The 27,057-nt window shown below is 57.8% G+C and overlaps 1 protein-coding gene across 7 annotated transcripts in view; it reads left to right on the top strand.

Annotated features, from left to right (window-relative positions):
• The window catches only part of Vav2 (vav guanine nucleotide exchange factor 2), a 127,471-nt gene that overhangs the window by 80,100 nt on the left and 20,314 nt on the right, over positions 1 to 27,057 (top strand). For all 7 annotated transcript variants that reach the window (XR_002792034.2, XM_063244209.1, XM_063244207.1 and 4 more), the window contains exons 4-9: positions 6,790 to 6,858; positions 20,266 to 20,368; positions 22,505 to 22,603; positions 23,377 to 23,445; positions 24,250 to 24,350; positions 26,938 to 27,037. Coding sequence is in view for 6 of the 7 variants with exons in the window: in XM_063244209.1 (XP_063100279.1) it covers positions 6,790 to 6,858; positions 20,266 to 20,368; positions 22,505 to 22,603; positions 23,377 to 23,445; positions 24,250 to 24,350; positions 26,938 to 27,037 (541 nt within the window). In the remaining variant the exon portion in view is untranslated. The remainder of the gene's footprint in view (positions 1 to 6,789; positions 6,859 to 20,265; positions 20,369 to 22,504; positions 22,604 to 23,376; positions 23,446 to 24,249; positions 24,351 to 26,937; positions 27,038 to 27,057) is intronic.

Genomic DNA, 27,057 nt, shown 5'->3' with positions numbered 1-27,057 from the left:
TTTGAGGCTCCCCAAATCCTCTCTTGCCCCTCCAGACTCTGGCCAGGGCACAGCCACTACAGCCTGTGCCACACACCTGACACTGTGTCCTCCTGTAGTTGGGCAGGTGTCCCTGGTAAGAGGCCAGGATGGCACTGTGTGCCGGAAAATGGAAGCCTTGCTGCTGTGGATGCCCTGTGGGCCCACGGGTTCTTCCCCCTTTGGAGAGTCCCATTCCTCTGCCCTCAGCGGGGATGGTGGGGTGCCCCCATCCAGCAGGGCGGGGGTTGGGATGGACCGCTCTGCAGCCTCTGAAGCTGGCATGTTCTCTTCTGTACTACAGACTCTGGGAAAAGGGCAAAAGCTGCCTCATGGGACTTGAGGACCCTCAGGGTTTGCCATCTCAGCCCTAGGGTGTCCTGGGGTCTGTGGTTGCTTTGAGCTGCCCTTCCTGCTTACTGCGGGTGTGACTGATGCTGCAGGGTGATGGCAGGGCTTTGCCTTTGTGTCCCATCTTCCTGACCCCTAGTATGGGGTGCAAGGAGACCCTCCTGCCTCTGCCCTGACTTTCGTGAAGATCCTACTGGGCTCAGCTGGACCAACCCAGCGGTCACGGCAGTCTGGCCCTGGCAGACCCTGGCCACATCCGACTAGCACTGAGGTCTCTGCCCTTCTCTCCTCACCACACCAAGCCTTTCTGTCCCCTCTGCCAGACTCTCACCTCCAGCCCCTAAATTACAGTGAGGGTCATGTCACCCCTAGCTCCCTCTCCTTGGATCCCCGAGGAGGCGATGTTTGCCGAGTGGAGGCTTGGGTCCCCAGCACGGGCACAGGTGTCACAGGCTGGGATTCTGCCCCATGAGCCTGTTGTCTAGGCTGCTCCCCTTTCCCCCCAGGCCAGGCTGCTCCACCACCCTCCTGCTGCTTCTTCCCCACGCCTCTTGGCCCTGTGTTGTTGTCACCAGAGGGGACAGTCCTCAGCATCTCTGACTGAGCCTGCTGAACTGGATGTGACTTGGGGCGGGAGGCGTGGCCTGACTGTGATGTGGCCATGCATGATTCCTCCTGGGCCCATGCTGAGGGCGGGGCTACGTAGCAGGACAGCTTCTTAATGATTAACTAGAGGGATCCTGTGGGTGGATGTGTGTGTCTCTGTGGAGTACTGTGGAGATGTCACAGTGGGACATGTGTGTGTGTATGGTGTCTCATACATTAAATCAGAGTCTTCATGTCCCCGTTCTTATCACCCTCGCATTCTGTCAGGTGGGTGAGGGCAGTGGCTGTGCAGGGCTTTCATTTCTGGCTTCCTCACTAAGTTCTTAGGTAATTGTGTCACCTGGCTTGTCAGGTCTTTTCTCTCCCTTCGTCCTGCTAATTACCCTGGCTGCAGAGTCTACCTGCAAGGGCAGAAACTGCTTTTAGCAAGTTTCCCTATGGATCTGCAGTGCCACTTGTCCCCACGCAGGGTGAGACCATGGCTTGCGGGTGTGTGGCAAGGGAGGAACTGGCTCGGCTGACCCCAGCAGTTGCAGAGGTGCCAAGGTGGTGCTCCAGGGAGAGGGGGCAACCACACTGGGACTCATGTAGGTCCCTTATCTCTGTCTAAAGAATTGTCCTCTGTGCCCACATGGTGGGCTTGGGGAAACTGAGGCTGTGGGCGGCAGAGCCAGGTTCAAGCCCAGTCCATTTCTGCAGAGGCCTAGCTGTTTGCTGCTGTCCCTCTCCTAAGTGACGAGTCAGGCGGTGCTGAGTTTGGGGTGATGAGGGGCCAGGCCCCCGGCAGTATCCCTTGGCCGCATGCCTGACTGGAGTTGGGATTTGCTTTTTCAAAGGTGAGAGGGTGCTCCATGTGCCCCAGGGACACAAGCCCTGCACAAGGGGCACCAGTAGGTTCAGTAATACAGAGAGAGCTGCTGCCAGATGGGGTCAGTGGGTTGGTGAGTCCTAGTTCAGTGCTGCTCACGGGTGGGCGGAGAAGCATCAGGTGCTCAGGTCACCACAGTGTCCCATCCTCGATGTCATGTGTAGAGTGTGTTTCCTGTCATGCCCCATGCATGGTCCTGCAGCTGTCACCAGGGCCTGGGAGGGTCAGTGCTGAGACTTCCCTGGAGCTGGCCCGTAACTGCCTGGAGGAAGGAGCTGTGTGTGTGTGTCTTCTTTGATGACACCAGGTTTGACTTAGAGACCAAATCTGCCAGCGTCCTGCATTCTGCTGAGGTCAAGGTTGGCCCAGGGTCTGCCAGGAGCCCTGCCGCATCTGGGTCGCTGCTCCTTCCAGACCCTGGTGTCTTCTACATGCAGCTGTGGACGCACCTGTATGCGGGAACTGGTAGGGCCACAGCTCAGGCAAATTGTCCCTAAAGTCCTGAGCATGGGGACCACAAAGTCTTGCATGGATTCCAGAGCCCAGCATGCATTGAGCCTGCAGCCTGCAGCCTGGTGACTAGCTCGAGCAAATGTCCCATTTACACCCGAGGACAGAGGCGGGGGAGGAGGACAAAGTTGATCACACTTCCTCCGTTCCTCCTTTGGGGCGCGGCTCAAGCACCCTTCAGTAACTCCTGTCCTGCCATCTTTTTCCTCAGTTCCAGTCCTGGGTTCCTCCTCTGGTCTTGGTACTGAGACCCATTGTCCTGGCCCTGAAGCTGGGTGCTAAAGTTGTCTTTGTGGAGTAGGGCTTATTTAGAGAGGGGACTCAAAGGAGGACAGGGCACGGAGGAGTCTTGGGGTGGGAGTGGATGGGCCTGTGATGCTGGGGATTTCTTAGCACCAGGCTTGTTGGCTTCCTGCACAAGTACCCGCTTCACCCTGGCTGGTGCTGGGGGGGGGGAGTGGCTTCCTGGCTGCCTGGCACAGGAAATGAGTGCTCAGGAAGGTGAGACCTGCTGTCCTGGGGAGCAAGCTGCCTGTGGACCCAGTGTGACCTTCGTCTCTTAGTGAGCGGGTTAATGCCACAGACCGACGCCTGGTGTCCTGTGATGCAGGAAGGGGACACTGGGGCAACATGTGACCTCAGGGTCAGCTGGTGTCTGGAGACGGAGGGCAGGGAGCTGGTCTCGTGGCCAAGTGACCACAGTCACTGCTTGCTGCGGCCCCTCCTGGACTGTGAGCTGGAGCTAGGACCTGGCCCCAGGGTTCTGCTCAGAGGCTGTCTGCACAGATGTGTCCCACGTGTTCAGTGAGGTGAGGAACTAGACTGGATCCTCCCATGTGATTCCTCATACACTCACTTTGAAGACTTCTCCAGTTCAAGGCTGCACTTTGCTGTAATTTTAGGTGAGGGTAGAGCAGGAGGGAATGTCTCACATCCATCTATTTGTCTGTCTACCCATCCATGCTTCTATTTCCAGCCACTCAGAAATCTAACCATTGTTAAAGCTGCCTGTCTCCTTGAATATCCTTCCATCCATCCATCCATCCATCCATCTATCCATCCATCTATCCATCTGTTCACTCATCCATTCACCCACCCACCCATCCATACATCTACCCACCCACTCATCCATCTGTCCATCCCTCCACCCACCAATGTATCCATCTACCCATTTGCCTACCCACCCACCCATTCATCTACTCTTCCACTCATTTATCTACCCAGCCACTGACTCATCCATCTACTCATTCACCCATCCATTTACACATCCATCCATCCATCCATCCATCCATCCATCCATCCATCCATCCATCTACCCACCTGTTCATCCACCCATCCATCCACCCATCTATCCATCCATCCATCCATCCATCCACCCACACACCCATCTTTCCCATTCTACCCTGATAGGTAGGGATGGAGCTGGTTTGAGAGCAATCAGGTCTTCCTTTGTGAAGTGGGGTTTGCTTGTACGCTGGAGGACATTAGGACATTAGGACTTAGGTGTGGAGCAGGGCAGGGGACTGAGCCAAGCACAAAGCACTGGCAAGGCTGGAGATGGAGTGGCTGTGGGAGGCTGAGGGAGGGTGCGGTGCGAAGGGGGCAGGGGCTGGGGCAGCCTGCCTACCCCATCTTAGAGGCCCCCACCCCTTCAGGCTAGCTCCCTGCCTGCTCTCCCCACCCTGGCTGTGTGGTCTGTCTTTGTTTGGCTATGGCAGAAGGTAATTGGATTTGCAGCTCCATTGTCTAGGGGCTCTGAGGCCCCAAATAATGGTGGCAGAATAAGATTTTATGGGTGGCAGTGCAATTCCTCGGACTTCAGCTTCTAACTTGAAGTCCCCTGGGGTGGGCAGGTGAAGATGACACAGGGACCAAAGCAAGGCGCTGAAAGAGACATAGTTAAAGGAAGTAAGACAAAGCTATACAATCATTCAAAAGAAAAAGCTCAAAAGTACTATTATGTCCTACTTTTGTGAGCACCAACTCTGTGTGCACTAGGACACAAGGTACTGAAATGCTCATGGGGAACAGGCTGGCAGGCCCTCACTGGGCACTGGGAGTTGATTTTGCTATGTTGAGACAGGGTCTTGCTATGCAGTTCAAGCTGGCCTTGAACTCTGTAGTCCAGCCTGGCCTCAAACTCTCATCTATCCTCCTGCCTCAACCTTTCGAGTGCTGGGATTACAGTTGTGTGCCAGCATACCTGGCCTAAAAGTACATTTAAATAGAAACAAAGCAGTTTGGACCGTGTAGGCCTGCCTGGCCTGGGGGCTGAGGATGATGCTGAACCTGAGTGAAGTGGCAGGTGTGGGACAGGAACCGTGGGGAGCTGCCCTGGCAGGGTCAGGCCCAGCTTTCCAGTGCTCTCTGTGGTCACTTGCTTGGGTTTTGGTCCCTTTAGCGATTAGAAGCAACGGAAGGAACAGGACCCTGCTCCTCGGTGCTTGTCTAGGTTACTTGTTCTGTGTTGTTGAGATGAAATACCTGATGCCCAGGTATTATGGATGGCAAGGTTTATTTAGCTTACAGTTTTTTGGAGGTTTTGGTCCTTCTGAGGCAGGGTGCTGTGGCTGAGTGGCAGCCATTCAAGGCAGCTATAAGCGATAAGAGAAAAAGGGCAAAAGAGAGAAAAACATGCCTCCTTCCTTCCCTTATATTGCATGCCAGCTCCGCCCCTGGGTTGGTGCAATACTCACACCACCAATCCCAGCGCTAGACAACAAACCAATCACAAATGTTAGACTTAGCTGCCTCCATGATTGCATGAGGCTTGGGAGGCCATCTAGAAATAAACCGTAACAGTGCTGTACCCTATCATCCCATGGGGAAATTTGTGTCAGTTTGAGCTCTGCTCTGTAGCCGGGTGATATGAGTGCCTCTGGGATTTCCTGGCTGAGAATGCAGCTGAGTGAGCAAGAGGCTGATGCAGGTGGCCAGGGCATCATAGTGACCTGAGACCACCTCTATTGGGTGCCACAGTCCTGGTGACAGGAGAAGCGGGGGGAAGGGGGGTAGAGGGGATGGAGCCTGCTGGGCAGGACCATGCTGCTGCTTTGGGTCCAGGCTGCCATCACAGAGCCACGAGGTGGAGGACACGGGCCAGTGGCAACCCTAGACCTAGGCCCAGGGTCTCACAGGTCTGCCGTAGACCCCTGTGGGACCAGGCCTTTCTGTTTAGCCTCCCTGGGAGGCTGTTGGCACCTGGCTGCAATCTCTGCTGAATCACTGTGTGCGCAAACGTCAGCCAGACCTAGGGTGGGCAGGTGGGCCTGGGAGGAGGAAGCTCCAGCTCACTTCCTGGATCCCAGATCCTGAGGAGCAGGTTTCCTAGGAACTTGTGGCCTGAGGCTGCTGGGTGCTCAGTTAATTAAAAAGGACTTTCATGTCCTTACTGCTTTTGAGTGAAGCCTTTGATCTGTGACCCCTCCTGGCCTTTGGCTCCTGGAGTGGTGTGACCTGAGTGAGATAGGAAGCCAAGCTGGGCTCCCCACTGTCTGCGGAGGCTACTGGCGGAACCTGTGGGTGGAACCCTTGCTCTCCTCTGCCCTTAGGTTGTGTGGCTGGGCTTGTGTTGACATAAGGCAGGTTACCAAGTGTGAAGCAATCCATTTCGTATGCATAGGAGGGTCCCACAAAGATACGACTCTAAAATAGCTCACCCAGGCCACCCTGTCCCCCAGAAGTGGGAAGAGGGGGCTCAGGATCCTGGGGTTTAGGAAGCACATTCCTTCCCAGGAGGGGAAGGAGGGACATCTGGCTGTAGTGCTGTCCTGGCTGCCACTTCCCTCTCCGTGCAGGTCCCTTGCTGACATGTGCACCCTTCCCAAGTGTGTGTTCCCATACAGAAAGTGAGTGTGGACCTTACTCCAGATATACAGAGGGAGGTAGATCTGTGGTGTTGGCAGGCATCATGGTGCTGGGCGCCCCCAGCCTCCCTGCCTGTGTCCTCCCCTCCTGGGTGACTGGCATTGCCACCTTCATCTCAAGCTGTCCACATCCCACTTTCAGGACCCCCCCAGAAGGGTGGTGCCCGGAGGAGCGGCCGTGTGGTGACCCAGGGACAATGCTTCTGCCCTCCCAGTCCTGGACCCCTTGTCTCTTTGGATGTTTCTGGGACCCATCTGTCTTCTGAGTCCATAGGGACAAGATGAGTGCTGCGCTGCACCCTCATGGGCCCTACGCTGTGCCAAGCTTCGCTGGCATGGCCTGGCTATGTGGCCAGCCAGTTCAGAGAGGGTTAGGGACTCACCAAGGCCGCTCAGCCAGGAAGTGGCCTCTTGAGGGTTCAGCCTGAGCTCACAAGGTGCCAGGTGTATGTGTGCACCCCGGTTGCCCCCACCAGACGTGAGGAACTAGCTGATGCCCAGTGTAGAGGCAGATAGGCCCCTCCAGCCCCTGTGGACACCTGTGTCCTCATTGTCCCCTTCTCTCCCCAGGCCTTTTCCCTCCGAGGAGACGGCAGAGAATGACGACGATGTGTACCGCAGCCTGGAGGAGCTGGCTGAGTAAGGCACGGGGAGGATGGTGGGGAGGACGGTGGGGAGGACGGCAGGGAGGATGGCAGTGGGGAGATGGCGGGGAAGCACCCGGTGTCCCCGCGTCAGGGAAAACACAGCACCCCATTCAAGGCTGGGCTGGTCATTGGGACTTGGGGTATCTCCTGTGGGGTCTTGGCCCCGGTCCGGAGTGGCCTTGGGGAGCCAGAGCCCCAGTCTCAGTGCCACTGGCTTGTGGAAGTTGCCCAGGTGCTGACAGAGCCACAGCTCCTCCTGGGCTTGGCCCTGAGGATCGGGGTTGTGGTGGGGGTGAGGGTGCGGTGTGGTGGCCCACCTGGTCTTCTGTCTGCTCCCTGGGAGGATTTCCTTGCTGTACTACCCCCAGCCCTCGCCTGGCCATTTCCCTACAGGGGTGGACAGAACCCCTGGCCTGGTTCCGTGAGGCTGGCTGTGACCCGAGTGGTGTCACATGGCCTCTGCCAGGGAAGAGATGTGGCTGCTTGCCTGAGCAGGGACAGTGGACTGGGGGAGGCGGCACCCTGTTCTGCAGAGCAGCGACCAAAGCTGAGAGGTGCAGGTGGCCCTGGTGGTCTTGGCTCCGTGCCCAGTGCCACGCCGGCTCCTCCTGGCGAGTTTCTTTGTTCCGAGCAAGATGGCGCATGCCCGCTGGCAGCACCTCACTGCTTCCTTCCCTTTATCCCTGACAACGTGGTGTGAGAAGCTGCACGCTGTGAATGGCCTGGGTTTCCTGAGCACACATAGGGTTTGAGGCCCTGGCAGGGACTTGGGGTCTCTGGATGTGGCCAGGCAAACCATGAATGCAGGACCAGAAGCACTAAGCCCTGCATGGTTCAGTGTACGCCTGCAGCTGTGGCCCAGCCCAGGCCTCTGTTTGGGATTCCTCAGCCCAGCTGGTCCTCGGGAGCTGGGTTCCTAGGCCTGGGGTGCACTGTGGAGGTATCGGTACCTGGAGCCCTGGGGCATCTGTGATGAGACAGCATGTCCGCCGGGGAACAAGCCCTCAAAGCTGGCATCTAAGAGTCCCTGCCCAGGTGCCACTGTGACCACAGCCAAGCTCGCACACCGGGAGTACCCTAGGTGGTTCTAGAAAGGGTGCACCCCAACACACAGGGGCACCTGGGATGCAGGCTCAGAGAAGGCGGGGGCCTGGGGAGGAAGTGGGAGGGATGGTGACCCAGGCTAGTGGCTTAGAGCAGGGTGGTCCTGGAGGCTGCACCCCTGCCTTCTGCATCCGCATTGCTGGTGGAGCTCAGGGTCAGGACCCCTTTCCTCCCTTTCTATCCCTCTCCTCCACCACATTTAGATGGCCAGGCCTGGGAAGCCTCATGCGCCCCACCCCAGCCACCACTACCAGCAACCCATCAAGCTGTGCACCCATGTCAGCCCCTGGCCGTGTTGGGATCACCTTGATGAGGTCCCAAACACTGCAGCAGGGCCACAGCTAGGGGAGCCATGCTGTCGCTGCTGGTAATTCATCTCTCCTGGATGCCTGTCCCTGCGGTCACCTGTCCTTCCTTCACAGTTAAATAGCCAGGGATGGGGATGCTTTGGCCCGGGTCACACAGCTAGTAAGTGGCAGAGCTACCATTTGAGCTCAGTTCTCTGCAGCTCGCAGAGTGGTGCCTCCGGAGCCCGGAGCTCTGAACTGTGTAGCTTCTGCTCAGCGTCCGAGCTGAGTCAGTGGCATGGCCTGAGGGCCACAGGATGGGGTGCTGTGGGTGGGGCTGGGGGCTGTGGAGATACCATCTCAGTGGGGCCTCCCAGTGCCAACGTGGCACACTCCCAGACCATCACCAGGGTGGCTGGGTCCCCATCAGGGTGGAGGGACCCATCAGATCCTATGCATGGGGTTGGGGTCAGGCCCCAGCCCTGCTCCCTGTCTCCCCTTTCTCTGCTCTGCCTGGGGGTGACAGTTCTCCTGCTGTAAAACAAGACGGGACCTCCACACAGGAAGCACTGACTTCACCTGGCAGTGTTACTTTGTGCTGTTAAGAGTTAGCCGCAGCTGGGCGTGTGGCACTTGACGGTAATTCTAGTTCTCCCGGAGGCTGAAGCAGGAGGATTTTTAAGTTCAAACCCAGCCTGGGCAACTTAACAACTCAGTGGCAGTGGCGACACCTGTTTTAAATAAAAAACTACAGAGGAGGGAGTGCTGGGGATGTAGCTCCGTGATAGCAAGAATCCTCGGGTTCAGTCCCCAGCACCGTCTCCCCAGGAAGGAAAATAGAAGAACGAGGAAAACAGTCCAGGCAGTCCTGACGCCTGTAGTTGCCACAGACAAAAATCATCACTTATGGGGAAGGGAAATGAATTTGGATCTTTAACTTGCGGCTTGGTCCCAGCGGCTCAAGTTCAATAAATTTTTCATGCTTTTCTCCTTTTCCTTTCACTGAAGAGCAAGGTTTCCTAGCATCCGGTCCCTGCGGACCAGATATTTAGCTGTTACATAAACAGCCCTGCCGCTACTTACCTGCGCTCTGCCCGGGAGGGAACGAGGCTCTGAGTGTTCCAGGCAGAAGCCGGTGAAATGACCTGCAGCGACAGTCACCTAGCGCGTCCACTGGACCCTCCCAGCTGCCTGGACCCCAGGCCCACAGCCTTCCTGATGCCAGGCATGGTCCCGAGAGGCTGTGTCTCCCCGGGAGGGCGCCTGGCCGGAGGCTGTCCTGTGTGGAAGTGGGCCTGTGAGCACTGTCACTCATTCGATCACTAATTCATCTGTTGTCACCTGGTGTTGCTAGGCACCATGTGTTGGGCCTGGGGATGTTAGTGAAGGGGAGCCCAGGCTCCCCGGGTTGGTGGGGTGAAGGTGAATGTGGGTGCCTGTCACCCCCAGAGCCAGGGGCGTCTCCACCCAGGATGCCCTCCAGATGGTGTGAGCCTCAGCCCTATGTCTCCTGCTCTCACCGTCTTGCACAAGTTCTGCTTCGCTGTGCCTCAGTTTCCTCCTGTGGGTCGTGTGAGGCCAGCACCCACCCCAGGGGACCATGGGGAGGTGGAGGTTGGCGTGGGGTAGTGGCGCGGGGGAACCTGCCTGCGTCCTATGCTGTGCATATCTGTGCTAGGCCATGCAGCAGAAATCAAAGGCAGCTACGTGTGTGCCTGGGGCTTTCTGGTCGCCAGTGTGGAAAAGTTAAAAGACACAGGAGACATCAGTTGTAAGAACGTATTTTATTTGACCTGATGGACCCAAAATGCTGCCCTGCGGCTGCTCGGTGGGGAAGCGCGTGCTTTAAAGCTGAGCTCTTTAATACTCTTGCCTGTGCCCTGGGCTCCCTGCCTGGCGGGCGGCTGAGTTCTCCACGGCCCCTCTCCACTCACTGGGCAGGAGCTGGGCAGTTGGGTCTCGGGTTCAGAATGTCCTGGGGTGAGTGGAGCCCTCGTGGGAGCTGTGACCCCCTCATGCAGGGTATTGTCCCCGTTCACCCGGCTCTCAGTTTTATTTTCACTGGGGTCAGAGCCTTCAGACTGAGATGAGCCATGCACAGAGGGCTCGCGAACACGCGTGGGCTGGTCACGCAGGAGCAAAACAGGGCCAGCTTCTCAGGAGAGCGTCAGCTGGAGCTGGCAGGGTTGTGCTGGAGAGCAGGGACAGTGTCACAGCAGGTGGCCATGTGGGCCTCGATGCCCATAGTGGCCTCTGATCCACTGGGCAGCTTTGAGGAGATGGTGGCTCCAGACACATCTGGGCTCTGTCTGCAGTGACCCAGATGTGCTAGACATCTTTGACTGACAAGTTTTCCTCCAGCACAAGGGTGGCCTAGTCCCTGGGCCATGGCTCCGAGCAATGGCCACCGTGTGGACAAGGTCAGCTGCTTCTTGGTTCTACTGTGGCTGGTTCACTGGGATCCCAGGTGGAGCCCCGCTTTGCCTCGTTCATTGCCTGTCTCTTGCCTCAGTCCCCTGAGGGTCTCAGTTTCTCCATCTGTGCTCAGGGCCTTTGAGGTTGCAGGCCTAGGTAGTCACGTGGACGCCTGCCTGGCTTCACGGTCCCTGGGGCTGAAGTGGTTTTCAGGGTCACACTGATATGACTGTGGCACTTTGGGGACTACAGTTCACCTGTAGCTTCTGCAGAGAGCCTGGGGTCCTGCAGTATGGTTGAGACCGTTTCTTTAAGGAGCTTGGGAGGGGAGGTGCTGCTGTGGGGTCTTATGTGCAGGGGTCCAAGGTGAGAGCCAGTCCTGGGCTTTGCCACTGCGTTGAGAGCAGGTTTGTGCTTGGCCACCTCTGGAGCTCTCTTGGGTTCAGTTTCCCTCTGGTGGCCCTGGTCTGCAGGACAGGGAGAGAAAGGCCATGTTTGGGGCATGTCCACCCTGAGGAGCTGCTGCTTCCAGTGGTGACAGACCCTGAGGGATGGTGCGCGGGGACCGCAGACTTGCATGTTCCCTTGGCCCGCAGCGTTGTGAGTTCTGCCTACTCTTGGGAGGACTGGCCATGTGGGGTCCACACTGCCAGCATCGAGTGTAGCTCCGCTTGACTCTTCTGGGCTGGGGTCCGGGCCTGCAGCCCACCAGTGAGCACAGCCTGCGTTCTTCTCCTTCCACACTGTACAGGAAGCAAGCTGTCCAGTGCTCCCGGCTCCCTCTGGCCAGGTGGCAGCTGCGTGGCCCTCTGTCCCCAGGACAGCCTGTCAGCCTGGGGATGCCGCCCGACCATGGCGGGCCTGGGCTGCCCTGTGAGTCAGGGCCTCTGTGGCCTCGAAAGCCTATGTCCTGGCCCTGTCCTGAGTGGCAGGCCCATTGTGCCCGGCTCTGTGCTGCCTAGGAAACAGGTGCTTTCCACATCAAACCCCTTTCCATTTTATGCTGTCTGCATGCATGGTCATCTGCTGTCTTCCAGCGGGGGTAGTGACCAGCAGGGCTGTGACCAAAAGGAGAGGGTCCCATTCTGTATGCACCGGACCCTGCAAAATCGGTCACTGGGTCCTGTTCTCTGGAGACCCAGCCTTTTCCACACTGCCTTCTCTGCATGCAGTACAGACCTGACTTGGGGACACCAGGGACACGGCTGAGCCAAGGACCTGTGCCTCATCCTGCACACAGTTTCTGTATGGACTGCTGAACTCCTATTCATTCCGCAAAACCCAGATGACCTGTCCTCTCGTCCGAGCAGCTTCCCTAACCCTGGAAGGCTGCTGGAAGGGAGCCTTCCCTGGACCTCAGGATGACCTCTGTCTCCAAGTTCCTATTGACTTCCTGCCTTGGTTCCTGGCTGCCCAGATGGGTGGCCCCTGAGAGCCGAGAGGACACAGAGGGGTCACTTGACCCAGGCCTGGCCTGTGTGAGGAGGATGAGGTGCTGGGGGATGCAGTGTGGGAGAAGTCACAGTCCCTGTGCTTCGGGGCCTGTGAGGTGGCTGCCTGTGCTGTGCACTGCCACATACCCCACACCAGGCCCGGGCCACTCCCTGCCCGCAGCCCTTATAGCCCTGCACAAAGCAAGGCTCAGAGAGGGCAGTGGCTGCTGGGGGCCACAGGACAGGCTTCAGGTGGCGCAGGAGGAAGTGAAACTAGGGGCCATCGTGGGCCCTGAGCCCTTGTGACCTGGCCCAGTGTGGTTCCCCTTTGGTCCTGTGGGATTTTAGGTGGGGGAGGTTCTTCAGTAGCCACAGTAATTTCTAGAAGAGAGCGTCCGCTCAGAGCCGGCACCCTGGGGAGTCCACTCCCAGGCAGGCCTGGCCCAGCTTGGTTTTACAACACGGGGTGTTGAGCTGTGACCCCCCCCCCCCGGCCTGCCCCCACCTGTGGGGACAGTGGCTCCCACTCGCAGTCTGTGGCCAGCACTGCTGGGGACAGGGATGTCTGTCTGTCTGTCTGTCTGTCCCATATGCAGCCACATGGCCTTCCCCTACCCCCAGTCTGGCAGCCCATGAGATGAGCACAGCCTGGTGTGGTCCAAGGCCAGGAAGTGTCTGCTCCGGTTGCCTGGTAACCAGTGCAGGAGGCAGGGCACAGCACCGCAATGCGTCCCAGCCTGACAGTGGCGATGTTTTATGTCCCCCATAAACACCCGGGCGTGCACCCAGCCAGAGGCAGAGGTTGCCCCCTGTTGCTGGCTTGGTTTTTCTGGGCAGGAGCATGGCCTGTCCGAGCAGCTGCCCCTCAGGATGGCTGGTAGGGGCTGGGGCGCTGCTTTGGCCAGAGTCTGGAGAGGACGAAGCTCGAAGATGATGGTGAGGAGAGAGAGCCTTCTTGGGCTTTAGCCTCAGTCAGTGAGGCCACCGCCTGCAGGGCTCCCAACTCACTGGTCTTCTTGGTCTCCAAAAATCACTTTTAGTGTTGCTTCTTTTTCTTTTTTTTCCCCTTGCCTTTTGGTATAGAGTCTCTCTGGCCCTAGGCCAGGCTAGCTTGTACTCACTGTGTAGCCCAGGCTGGCCTCGATCTCGTGGCGACCCTCCTGCTTCAGCCTCCCAAGTCCTGGGATTACAGGTGTGCGTTCCCACGCCCTGCTCAGTGTTGCTTCTTTGGGCAGGCCCTGTGGTAATACCATCCCATGGACTGCGTCTACCTCCAGGTTGGGGGGCCATGGCCACTGCTAACTGACCACGTGCCAAGTCTGTGCTGGTCCCTCAGGGACAGTAGATCCTTGCAAATCTCATTCTCCTTTGCAGCTGGGGAAACTGAGGCTTAAGTTGCCCATGCAGAGTTGCTGAGCTGGAAGCCGTTAGGGCTGAGAGCCTGGTTCACCCAGCTGCCTCTGCTTGCCAGCCACGAGTGTGAGCATCAAGTGCTGGAGGTGACAGAGACCCTCCACGCTGGTGTCTAGTGGTGGGGACATTTGTGTACCTTGAAGGATGGATTTGGAGAGGATCGAGTGTGGTCAGAACACCGGAAGGCCAAGCAGAGAGCTTTGAAAAGGTCCTGGGGGTATCCAGAGGCCTGTTGGCACTTGGCCTGCTTGGGGCAGGGCTGGGGCAGGGTGGATGGGGATCCCAGGTGCTGTGTGGGATCTCACACAGGGCCGTGTGGGCTTCCGCTCTCAGCTGGGCTCTTGTTAAGCTGTGTCTCATGAGAAAAGGGAGGCCAACGTCCTCCTGCACGGGGGAGCCCAGATGATCATGATGTAGCTTGTTTTCATCATCCCAGGTTGGCCAGACATTGTGAAGGGCGACATCCCTGTTAGGAGCCTCCTGCTAGGAGGTGACGCCTTCACGGGGAGAAGCAGGGTCTCAGCGAGTGACCCCACCAGTGCTGACCATCGGGAAGGCACTGAGGAGCCAGAGCCCCTCACTGCACTCTGGCAAACACCATGAAGCAGCATTGCTGCTGGCCGTGTCCGTCCCCTGAGAGCTGTGTGGACAGAGGACCTGGCATCTGCTGACCGACCAGCTTCCCATCCGAGCCGTGAGGGTGCAGGACCTTGGACATCATTGTGCCCGAGGACCCAGTAGGATGCTGGGGCAGGATTTGCCTTAGAATAAACATAGATGGGTTCAGTCAGGTCCTTCAGCCTTGTTTTTTAATTGCTGAGTTTATCCTGTGAATGTTTGTTCTTTTTAATGAATACGTTTCATTTTGCTTCCACAGTTTTTTAAATTTTAAAAGCACTTTTTGGCTGTTCCTTTCCCCCGTCCTGTAATTTGCAATGCACTATGATGTGGTTTTATGACTTGTGGTAACAGGGAGAGGCTCTCTGCCTTCACTGGCCTGGATTAAACAGCGGTCAGGGGAGCGTTCTGGGCAGAGGTGGCCACAGCAGAGACGGTGACTGCGTGTTCGCCTGGCTCGTGGGGAGAGTCAGAGAGGTGGCAAACAAGGGATGTCATAGTCAGGAAGAGGAAGTGCCTGCCGGCTCCCTGCAGGTGTGGGCAGTGGCACTGCAGCTGGAGGAGTGGCACCTGCGGCCTCAGGTAGAATCTGCTGTACGGTGCTCCTAGCAGCCAGCACCCACACTCTGAGCTCCAGGCCAGGGAAGATGAGGGCCAGGTGCCTGAGCCTCAGGCCTGTGGGATGAGTGTATCAGTGCCCTCTACCTGTGGATCTGTTCACATGGGACTCCCTGCGGGAGGAAGGAGGCTTCGGCACTGTGGTGACTGTATCTCTCTGTGCCTCAGTTTACCTTGGCAGAATGGACCTGTTCAGGCACTAGAGAGATAGTACCTAAGGTCAGACCCGTGGTAGCAACACAGTAGCGAGGCCAGGCTGACTCCTCTGCGGTAAGAGATGACAAAACTTGAGAATCACTTAGAAAAATGTTTGGAGGCACTGGAGAGTTGTTCATGCTGGGCAAAACCAGAGCGAGTCTCTCAGGGAGGGATGCTCATGTGTAGATGGGATGCTGGCTTCCGTGGTCTTTCCTGTGAACAGGTCCTGCTCCACTGTGTAGAAAGCACAGGTTTCATGGGCGTGTTAGCCAGTTTCCCGTTACTGCATCAGAATACTTGAGTCAGTCCATTTAAAACCAGGAAAGATTTATGTCAGCTTGTGGTGTCCGAGGTTCAGTCCATGGTCCCTGGTCCTTTGTGGCCATGGTGGCACAGGTTGTTGAGGCAGGAGCATATGGCCAGCTGGCTTCCTTAAGACAACTAGGAAAGGAGTAGAGGAGAAAGGGCTAGGACCCTGAAATCCCTTTCAGAGGGGTCTCCCAGGAATCCAGCTTCATTCCCCTGGACCCCACCATGTGACCTTTACACCACCAGCTGGGGACCAAGCCTTTGGTCCAAACTCAGATTGGGGGGAACTGCTTGAAGCTTAGGGTGGAGAAGCTGGGGTGCAGGAGCCCCAGTCTGCACATGAGATCCCCCCTGCCCTTGGCTGCCTATTCAGCTCACCCGCCCAGCAGAGGTTTCCATCGAGATATTACAGCAGCCATTTCAGCTCCAGTGACCAATTTTTAAAAAACCATCTAACTTGCAGAGAAACAGGAGCAAATGAACCACGTTTAGGAAGAAACAGTCCTCTGATGCTGTCCTTAAAATGACCCAGATGTGGCAGTTAGCAGCGGGCGTGGTCAGGGTTCTCCAGGGAGACAGGTTCAGTAGACCACGCATAGACAGGGAAGAAGAATCTGTTCAGGAACCAGCTTATGTTCTGGGGAAGCCCGGGAGTTCCAGGCTATGGAAGCCTCAGGCAAGTCAGTGTCAGCCTGAGTCCTCGGGCCTGAGAACCCGGGGGCTGGGCTGTCACTGCCATCCAGTCCAAGGCCAGAGACCTGAGGTCTGGCAGAATAGGGTCAGGGTGCTGGTGGATGTCCTGGAACACAGTGACCCAAGAACAAGGAGTTCTAGTGTCTCAGGCAGGAGAAAATGACCGTCCTAGCTCTGGAGAGAGGGACAGAAAACATCTGCCCTCTCCCTGCCACTTCCGGTGGGCTGAACACGACCCACCCACTCCGGGGAGCACGGGCTCCCTCAGCCCTGTCTGCATTCCACTTCAGAAACACTTGCAGCCCCCCACCCCCGAATAGTGTTTGCCAGTTATCTGGACATCCCTTGGCCCAGCTGGTTGACACAGAAAATTAACCATCACAGCAGATTTATAAATATGGCCAAGGACTTGGAAGAAAATAGGACAGATGAACAGATGGGGAGACATAGCAGATAAATACACATTATTTAAAAATCATTTGAGGAAATTCTAAGGGTGAAACGCATGCTTTCTGAAATGAGCAGTCATGAGATCGGCTCAGTGGAGATCCACAGATGGCAGAAGGAGTCATTCAGCCTGACGATGGCTCTGTGAGAGTTACACACTCCAAATAATAAAAGCAAACCAGAGAAAACAAAAAAAGCCTCTGTGGGGCATGGCGATACACACCTCTAATCCCAGCTTTCAGGGAGGCTGAGGCAGGAGGATCACAAATTCAGAACCAGCCTGCTCAATTTAGTCAGCAAAACCCTGTCTCAAAATAAAAAAAGGGCTCGGGATGTAGCTCAGTGGGAAGGGCCTGAGCTCAGCCTTCATATACCATAGCACAAACAAATAAGAATCAGGATGGAGTCACATGCCTACCAATCAGGATCAAGTAGTCTAAAATGTTTTGTGTTCCAGAGGAAGAGCAAAGGAGGAAGGAGGGGAAAACACTGTGAAAAGGGCCAGCAGTTCCTAAAACCTTCAGGATAAAACTGCAAAATATTACCTAGAGAGACTCGGGACCTAAATAAGTGTGAGGTATACTATGTTCATGGATTGGAGGGGACATTAGAAGTCCATTCTCTGCAAATCAAAAATACACTTCCTGCCCTGAGCTCAGCACACTTTGTGTGTGTGTGTGTGTGTGTGTGTGTGTGTGTGTGTGTGTGTGTGTTTGTCTTTTTTTCATTTTTATTGGTACTGGGGATCGAACTCATGACCGCCTGCTTACAAGGCAGGTGCTTATGCCACTGAGCTAAATCCCCAGCCCCTACCTTTGTGTTTTTGAGAAATTGATAAAATGATTATCTAAAGATTATGTGAAAATGCAAGGGGCCTTAAAATAGTGTAAGCAGTCTTGAATAGAATATGGCTGGGGGACTTACACCACCTGATCTCACGGCTGTTATAAACTAAAGCAGAACAGTGGTATTCACACAAGGATTGATAGAAGTGGATTGGTGGAACAGGACACTGTGGAGGGCTCCAAAGTGGACTCATGTGTGGCCAGTTGGATTTTATCCAAGGTATCCTAGTAGTGTAGTGGGAAAAAGAAAGTTTTTGAGCAGTTATCCTGGAATGCTTGGATGGAGCTTTGGGAAAAGTGAACCCCTACCTCACTCCATATGCATAGTTAATTTGAGGTGAACCAGAGGTCCAAACATAGACTCTGAAAGTGTAGAGCTCTTGGAAGAAAATGCAAGAGAAAAGTCCTTTTTGACTTCAGCAAAGATTTTTAAGTAAAACAGGATTTTGTAGATAGAATTTTAGGGCAACATGAGAGGAAATATTGATAAACCAGGCATCATGAAATTATAAATGAAATTACAAACCAGGACACATGAAGACAGCAGGGGGAGGGTAACCAAGCCCTACGTGACCAAGCACTCGGTCCACCTTCTGCAAAAGAATTCCTAAAATTCAATGAAAAAGAAACCAATGCTGACTCTTAGAGATAGCCAGAAGTCTTAGAGAATTTGTGAGGGAAACTGCACAGTGAGTAGGTGGGAAAATCAGCATCACTGGTCATCAGGAAAACCAAAACTAGAACCACAGCAGGGCTCTGCCGGGTCCCCACCACTGCTGAAGTGAAAAGGACTGCCAGTGACGGGCACCAGAGAGGACACAGAGCCCCCGGAGCCATGGACGCAGGGGGCAGGGAGGCAGTGCTGTGGCCCTTGGGGAAAGCGCTGGGCAGTTAGCAGTTCCACTCCAGGGGGGGCGATCTCCAAAGGAGGTGAGTGTGTTTGTCCCCACACGCATGTATACACAGGGATGGTGTCCACCAGGCCACGGTGCCCCCTGGTGGAGGTGAGGTGACAGGAAGAGGAGGCTGCCGGGAAAACTGTAGGCCGCATGAGCCAAGTTGTGCGTCTGTCTTTGTAACCCCTGGAGAAAGTGCTGTGGAAACCCGCTCTAGCACCGTGAGCAAGCTGGTGTTCATGGGCACCCAGGACTGCGGTGTATCCTGGACACAGAGCCAGCCCAGGGGAGGATCGGCCTGGCTGCTGGGCACCCTGCTCAGCCCAGCTCCTTCCCTGGCCTGAGCTCATGCGTGAATTGTCGGCCTGGGAGCTGCCTGACCTCTTCAGAGTCCCGTTCTTATCCGAGGTCAAGGGCGTCCCTGTGCTCCTCTGTACTCTTCAGAGATGAGTGCTCAGTGTGCCCGGGCACCCAAAGTGTGTAGCTGGCTCATTGTATCCAGGCCCAGTTTGGTCAGCTTGCTGTTGCGACTGCCCCTAGTTCTCTGTTGGGGAGAACCCCAGCCGGGCAGAGCATGCCCTGGAATCTGGATGTCTCCACAGATTCAGCCCTCAGGCCCCATTAGCGTTCATCGGCTCGTGGGACATTTAGCAGGCAAAGCCCTCGTCCCGGCCACTTTCTCCTGCCCGGCTGAAGCTAAGCTGCACCCATCAACAGTGCAAGTGGTGCTTCCACCTCTCATCTTGGTTCCACAGGGTCAGAATTCTGTGCAGGGTTTGGGAGCAGGCACCGCTGAAGAGACTGGGTCCCCACAGCTTGGCAGGCAGAATGGGGGGCCATGCATCTATGGACAGGAGGCTGACTGAGGTCATCATCAGTGTCCTGGGGGTAGAGCTCACCAACACCACCCTGTCCTGTGTGGGTGCTGGGGGACCGCACCCCAGTCTGTGGGTGCTGTGAGCTGATATTGCCCAGGCTAATGGGGATGGTGTTGCATCTGAGGCAGGCGCAGGCACAGGAGGGCTAGGCGGTGGTGGGTAGGCAGCTCTTCGCATCCCCTGCTGGTCTGACCCCTGGCCGGGTCCCAGGCCTCACACCTGGAGTGGGCAGGTGATGCCCTGTGGTTGTCCCTCATAGCTCTGGGCTCCTCCTCCAAGTTCGACCTTTGGTGATCTGACCCAAACTGACAAGAGGCTATGGTGCCGTTTGGGGGTCCCTGCTGTGCGTGTCTGCCCTGCTCCATTCCTCTTTGGTCCTGGCAGCAGGTCTCAGAGAGCAGGGCTGCTCCTGGCCATGCCTCCCAGAGGAGACTGGCCCGGCCCCGTGCTGAGCCAGGCTGAGACCAGGCTCACTTTGCTGAGGGCAGCAGGGCCAGCCTGAGCCCCCACGCTGCCTGGCTCTGATCCTCCGGGTGCAGTGTCCTTAGCTGGCGGCACAGTGGTGCTGAGTTGGGCCATCACCAGCAGAGCAGTGCCTTGGGCCAGGTGTAGGTGCCCCAGACGGAGGCTGCATGGTCTCAGGGCAGGTGGCTTCCAGCCATCACTCTCAGACCTGGCAAAGTGGTCCAAGGCTGCACGCCGAGCACCTGATGCCCAGGGCAGGGGGAATTGGTAATGCACTGGGCAGGGTCCCACAAGGCCTAAGGTGGGAGGTGCCCGTGGCCTCAGTGCTGCAGGCAGTGGGGAGCCAGGGGCACTTGTACCCTCACCATGCGTGCTGAGTACTCTTGTGTGTCATAGCGCAGGCGGGATCTCCCTCTGGCCACTTGGGAAGGCACAGCCTGGGCCCTGGGTCCCTGTCCTCTCTGCTGCCAGGCCACCTGGTGCAGAAGACCTCCATGTGTGGCCTTGTCCCCTTCCCTCACCGTAGGCCTCAGGGCTTGGCAGACCCTGAGTGCAGAGCTCAGAGCTCTGGCTAGAGGCAGGAATGCAGATTCTGGGAAGCAGGGGTCTTCCTGGCCAGGCCCTGGCCTCCTGCTGTGTCACCAGCGTTTGCCTCAGCAGGTGACCAGGGCTGGTGGCCTCCAGAATACCCCTGGGGATGGGGAGCCTGAGGCCGAGGTGGCGAGACTGCCGGGCTGGCCCGGGCCACCAGCTCCTCCGCTTACCCTCCTCTCCCTGCAGCGAACATGACCTGGGCGAGGATATCTACGACTGCGTCCCCTGCGAGGACGAAGGGGACGACATCTACGAGGACATCATCAAGGTGGAGGTGCAGCAGCCCATGGTGAGACTGCGCCCACCTGCACCCCGCCTGGCCCACCCTGTTTCATCAAACACTGCCCCCACGGGCCCCCCACAGAGCGTCCCTGTCTCCCCTCGTGCTCCCTGATAACCTCCAGAAGCTTTCCTTTAAAGGTTTGGGGTTCCAGTCCTGCCCAAAGCAGTGGCTCTGCTCGGGCCCAGTGCCACACGGCTCTTCTGCCCTTTGTGTGGCGTGCCAAGAGCCTGGCATGAGCTGTCAGCCAGCTGTGTCTTCATGCCCTGAGGATTTTTTATTTCCACACAGGCATTGTCTAATCTCTTGGATGCCAGTTTGCTTGGTGCGGGTTTATTGGCAACAGCTGATTGGGGAAGGTGGGGTCCTGCAGGCAGGCTGTGGGGTACACAGTCCCCTTGGGCCGCCAGGCTCCTTGCCAATAGTGGAGGCTGTGACCCTTTGCGTTCCCTGAAGACACGGGAGGTTTCTGGAGAAGCAGATAGCATGGCTGGGGCAGCACCAGCGGGTGGTAGAGAAATGGGAAGGCGGGGAGACCCCACAGGGAGGGGAGGGGAGGGGAGAGGAGGGCCTGCAGGGGCCTCTCAGCACCATGGTCTCCCCTTGACAATGGGGGTCTCATTTTGTCTGAAAGATACTGAAGCTCCACCCCCAACACCTTGTCAGGCTCTTTGGAGAGGCTGGAGAGCCCTGCAGCTGTCTCTGCTCCTCAGTCCTCCTGGTGGTCTCGTGGGGTCCTGGAAGACCTCCGTGACCCTCGCTGTCCAGAAAGGGCCTGCAAAACCCCACCAAGCCTTTGGCAGGGCTGTACCCTTGGGGATAGCCCTGGTCCCTCGTTGAGCACTGGCCCCCTAGGGCCACTTTCCTCCTGAGCCCTTGCAAGCTGGGTGTCCTATGGGTGACATGAGCATACAGGGGTAGTAACCTCAGTGGAATTCGGGGTGTCCCTACCCCAGGATATGCATGTTTCCCTGAGACTCCCACCCCCAGCCAGACCATGGTGGGGAGACTCCTGGGGGGCTTCTGCTGTCCCTGGTCCTGACGCACAGGAAAGGACATGGGTCATTTGTACAGTCTGCCAGGGTAGGAACCAGCTCACCCCTGCTCCTGGCCTTGCCAGCATCCAACACTCCTGACCTTTCCCGTCCACTCCCTCGGGGGCTTCCCCTCCCCGAGGCCTGTCCCAGCTGCACCTCCCAAGAAATCTCGTGCAGGGTCCCCTGGTGGCAGCTTCTCTAAGGAGGACATGGTCCCCGCCCTGTCCCGAGAGGCCTAGACAGGCCTGTCCTGGCGGCTGGGTGGGGGGACTCAGGTGCTGGCTTCCCGAGCTGAGCTGGGGGGCACAGTGGCCGTGCTGACTCTCGCTCTCTTCATCCCCACGCTCTCAGATCAGATACATGCAGGTGAGTGGCAGGTAAGGGGCCAGGAGAGGCCTGAAATACCAACTTCTCCGCCTTCCAGGTCCCTTGGAGAGAACAAGGGTCTGCGTTCCCTGGGGCCACTGTCAGGCTTGTGGGGTGGCAGGGGTCACGGGCCTCCGCAGTCCCCATGAAGCTGCAGGTCAAAGCTCTCTTGCACGTTGCTTTGGAGCTGGGCTGCTGCACAAGGGGCCTTCAGGGTGGCTCCTGGAGGGTGGCATAGGCTTGGCTGCAGGTGGCACTGGGCAAAGGCTGGGCACACAGCATCATGCCGCTTGACCAGCACCTTACGGGTGGCTGTGTCTTGCTCAGCCTGCAAGACCCTAAAGAGAGTGCTGGGGAGAGCTGCTTATCCCTGGCCATGTCCCCTGCCTGTGGTGTGGCCTCTGGAGGGCCCCCACGGTGGCCAGCACTGCCTGCTGGGTGGGACTGGTGGACCCTGCCCGTGTGTGCTGGGGCCTCCAGGGTCAACATCAGAGGAGCAGGAGATTGGAACTCTAGGAACCTCTGTACTTTGATTGGTGTCTCATCTCTGTCCCTCCTCATTCCTTTTCCTCAACTGTAAAACCATGGGGAAGGACTAGGTCCCCTGTGTCCTCCACTAGGACCTCACAGCCCCCCAGCAGGCACCCTATTGTATGGGGCATGAAGTGGGGGCTTCGAAGTCCTGACATGCACATGGTGGCTGGGCAGGGTGGCCCGGGCTGAGGTCTCACGTCCTCCCTAGAAAATGGGCATGACCGAGGACGACAAGAGGAGCTGCTGCCTGCTGGAGATTCAGGAGACCGAGGCAAAGTACTACCGGACCCTGGAAGACATCGAGAAGGTGGGGCGGCTCTCGGCTGGGCCACGGGGAGGCGTCTGGTGTCCAGGGTGCGTGAACATCAGGCTAGGAGTCAGGGCAGCCACCTTAGGGAGCAGGACTTAGCAGCCCCTCGGTCTCTCCAGTAGCGGCGTGACCACACCAGGAGGCCACCTCACCTTTCTTCCCGCTGCAGCCCCACCCATCCGCGCTGTCTCTCCTCTTGTCTTGAGTCCTGGTGGTTGCTGTGGCTTCTGCCCCCAGCATGCCCTGGGCCAGGCACTGTGCTGAGCATCTGTCTGCACCCTTTCTGGGGCTGTTCCCACTCTGCGCCCAGGCTACACCCACTCTGTGTCCCCCAATAATGGTGGCCATGCTGTGGACGGCCAGGGCACCCTGCACTGGGTCGTGATCAGGTCATGGGACGTGGGTGCAGACCCTGAGCTCCCCTGGGCGTCCTGGTCCCCTGCCCCACCACTGGGCCTTTGATGCTTGTGGAGTACAAAGGGCAAGGCCCTTTCTAACTACAGGGCACCTGCTGAGGGTGGCTGTGTGGAGCATGGAGTCTGCTGTGGCCATGACAGGGACGTCTGGCTGGGGCACAGGCAGCGTCCAGTCCAGAGCTCTTGCCCCCAGCCGACCCCATCTGGGCCTCCCCAGAGCTCTGCTTGACCACAGGAGTGAAGATTGGGACCGTGGCTCAGCCCCTGTGTCCAGCAGGCCCTGCCCAAGCATAGTGGGCACCGTGACTGTGGCTTGGCGGTGGCAAGTGGGCAGCAAGGGCTTCTGTCTTCCAGAACTACATGGGCCCCCTGCGACTGGTGCTGAGCCCGGCAGACATGGCAAGCATCTTTATCAACCTGGAGGTGAGTGTTCCAACCCTGGCCCCTGCTCATGGCACCCTGCCCAGCTGCCATCCCCGGTGTCCCAGGCAGTCCCACGGCTGACAGGTCTGGGGACAGCAGCGCCGCTCTGTGGGGAAACCGACTTCAGGCGGTAGCAGGAAGAGGTTTATGGGCTCTGCAAAAGGGGTCTCTGAAACTCTCTGCCCAGCTGCCAAGGAGGCACCGATGGCCCCAGCCTTACAGTGGCCACTTGAGTTCCATGGAATGGAGTGAGACTCTGGGGCAGTGGAGGCAACAAGTCCCTCACTCTTGGGCAGTGTCTGACCCTGCCACCTTGGCTCAGGTTAGGCAGCAGCTCTGGCCCCAGCCAGCTTCCTGTCAGCCTGAGGGCATCCAGGCTCTCGGCCTCAGCCTCGCCTCGCCTGGGCCTGGTGCTTCCTGCTCTCCATGCCCAACCTGCTGATGGCCAGGACAGATGATCATAGACAGGAAGGAAGCCAGGGCAGGAATCGAGGACTTCAGGGCTGCCCCCAGTGATCGTCTGCTGCAATGTGGGCAAACCTGGCACCCCAGGCTGCCCTCTACCCTGACTCTGTAGGGCCCTTGAACCAGCTGCCCAGATCCCTTGGCTCCAAGAGCAGCCATGAGGGCCCAGGAACCAGGTGTCCTCCCTTCCCTGCCCTACTGGCACTGGAGCCTGGCCTGGGGCCATGGTGTCCCGGGTTAGGGTGCAGCCCAGCCCCCAGCCCCTTGTCAAGCCTCCTGGGGCGTCCGGAGGGCAGTGGTGGGTGCCTGGGGACATGCTGACTGCTCTTCTCCACCCAGGACCTCATCAAGGTGCACCACAGCTTCCTGCGGGCCATCGACGTGTCCATGATGGCTGGGGGCAGCACCCTGGCCAAGGTCTTCCTGGAATTCAAGGAGAGGTGAGTGAGTGCTGGCCGTCGCAGGAGGGTATTCGGGAGTTTGGCTCCCGTTTAGATGTTTCAGTCCTTGCACTGTGGACAGATGTGGAAGGGGCTGGGTGAGGGAGAGCTGCTAACCTCATGACACATAGGAAGCAGTGTGAAGGGGAGCCCAGGTCCCACCTCTTCCCACCAGACCCCGCCTCTTCCCACCAGGCCCCCTGCTTCCTAGCAGTAGTCAACTATGATGCCCCATGATGCAGTCACCTTTCAAACATGGCTTCAGGGGCTGTGTTAGATCTAAAGCATAAGAGGAGGGGACTCTCTGGACCCAGAGACCCTCTCTCTGCCTCTCTTGCTCCCCAATCTTGGTGGCTGGCATTGTGTGGTTTTAGCTCACCATTCTGTGCCCCTCGTCTGCTGAGGCCTTGGGCCTGTGTGCCCCTGGGAGGCCACAGAGCTGCTGGCATGACCATGGTGTTTTCCGGGGGGCTGTAGTACCCTGCCTGCCCCGACAGACCCCTCAGAGGGGAGGCGCAGGGCTGTCATCAGGCTTCTCGCTTCTAACAAGGCAGCCAAGCCCGAGTCTGTGGATGCCTGCCAGGGCATCCTGGGCACCCACGCAGCCTGCAGCCCTGCATCGAGGGCCCCAGGAACAGCAGGCAGCAGCAGCCCCAGGCCAGACAGCACTGTGGGGACTTGGATGGGGTGAGGTCCACTTCCCTAACCCTGGGGTCATGGGCCAAGGCAGGGCCTGATAGCCTGAGGACTTGAGCACAGGTGTGAGGAGCAGCTGGTCAGCTCGAGTGGCATAGGACATGGGTGGCCTGTGGTATCTCTGTCCATGTGAGACCTGGTGACCGCATGGCTGGCCTCTTGTCTGGCCTATTTTCCAGGCTGGCTACTGGCCTGTTGACCATCCTTTTGGGAGGCTTCTTTCTGCCCTTGCTGGGGGCCTTAGTGGCTGTGTTCAGTTTTTTAGGAAGAGAAAATGACACTTTTTCCCTGTGCCTCCAGAGGTGGGGATTGTAATCAGTTTTACATTAAAATTCTTAATTCAGGAGCAGACTCACTTAAGGGGAATGGAGGGTTTGAGTCTCATCCAGGGCCCATGGTAGTGGGCAGGGAGACCTGGGGTTTTGCAGCCATGGGGGCAGGGCCACATGGGCACTGCCCACAGTGTCTGTCCTCAGCTATCCTCAGCCTCACTGCAGCTGGAGCTGCTCAGCCATCCCGGAGCTACAGTGGGACCCAGCCTCGGCCAGGAGTCCCTGCAGGGTGGTGCAGGAACCTCAGGGAACCCTAAGGATGGAGCCATAGCTCAGCCAGCTTTGTCGGCCTGCAGGCATGGGCCCAGAAAGGGGACCCAGTGAGCTTTGGGGAATATGACGTGGGGCCTGAGCCTGCTCTGAAGTGACCCATCCCAGGTGGGAAATGTGTTCCTCCCTGTTGACTCCAGGGCTGAGTTTTGGTCCTGACCACCTAAGGCCTGGGACAGGAGATCTGCCCAGAGTTCTACAGGGCAGACCACTTACCTGAGAGCTCAGCCGCAGCAGGAGCTCAGTCCATGGAAGTGTGACCAACGTCTTTGGAGTCTTGCAGAGTGCCCCAGGGGACGAGGCGTCTCTGATGGCAGACATTGCCCAGGGCCAGGGGTGGCCTTCCATCTGTGCCACTTCTGTGGCTGGGTGTCACCATCAGCTGGTGGTTCTTGGGCAGCACATGGAGACCCCAGTGTCCCTGCCCCAGGAGTGGGTCACAGGGTCGTAAGCTGTCAGCTGACCAGCACTGGCCACTGTTGTCCTCGTGGTCACCAGCACTGTCACCCAGAGTGGGTCTCCTACAGGGGCTTTTGTGTCTTCAGGGCACGAGGACTGAAAGTCAAGGTTGCATGTGGTTGCCCCAGCCCCAGGGGATGCTGGTGTGTGGCTTCTTATAAAAGTCAGCCCTCAGGAACAGGGTGAGGACCCAGCTGAGGGCACGGGAAGGACACAAGGGCAGCAGGTGGCAGTGTGTCATATCCTGGGTAGAGTCCTGGCCTCTTCCATGTTCTCAAGAGGAGGGCGCTTATGCCACGTCCCTGCTGGGGAACCCCAGAGCCCTGCAGGGACCTCCCCTGGAGAAGAACCCAGCTGCCACTGCACTGGCGACAGACCTGAGGCTGCCAGTCTGAGTGGCGATGCCTGCTCTTCTCCCATGTGACCCCATCTGAGGTAGTACAGCGGCTGGGAACCTAAAGTAGAGCTGGGGCCCTGACCCAGGTCGAGCTACGGGAGAGGAGTGGGCACTGTCTTGTACCCAGGATTTGGCCATCCTGCTCCTGGCCAGGAGGGGAGAGCAGATCTGGGGCAGCTAGGAATGGTGCCTGGTGTTCATGCAGCCCCTTTGAAGGAAGCGGGTCACCTCGGCATGCACCTGGTACTTGGGTGAGTGCGTGCGTGCGTGCGTGCGTGTGTGTGTGTGTGTGTGTGTGTGTGTGCACGTGTGCACGTGTCTCTGCACACCTGTTGGTACCCTCCCTGCTGGTCTTTGCTGCGAACATTGTCACTGCTAGGCCTGTGCAGGCACGGGTCCCCGCCCACCTGCCCACACATGCCCCTGCCCGCAGGCTGCTGATCTACGGGGAATACTGCAGCCGTATGGAGCATGCCCAGAGCACGCTGCACCAGCTGCTAGCCAGCCGCGAGGACTTCCGGCAGAAAGTGGAGGTGAGGCCGCTGCGGCCCTT

The sequence above is a fragment of the Cavia porcellus genome, unplaced genomic scaffold (assembly GCF_034190915.1).
Source record: "Cavia porcellus strain 051 isolate PalLab524CR breed Dunkin Hartley unplaced genomic scaffold, mCavPor4.1 scaffold_49, whole genome shotgun sequence".
Classification (NCBI taxonomy): Eukaryota; Metazoa; Chordata; class Mammalia; order Rodentia; family Caviidae; genus Cavia; species Cavia porcellus.
The sequence above is the reverse complement of the archived record's forward strand: the minus strand, read 5'-3'. Positions and strand labels throughout refer to the sequence as shown.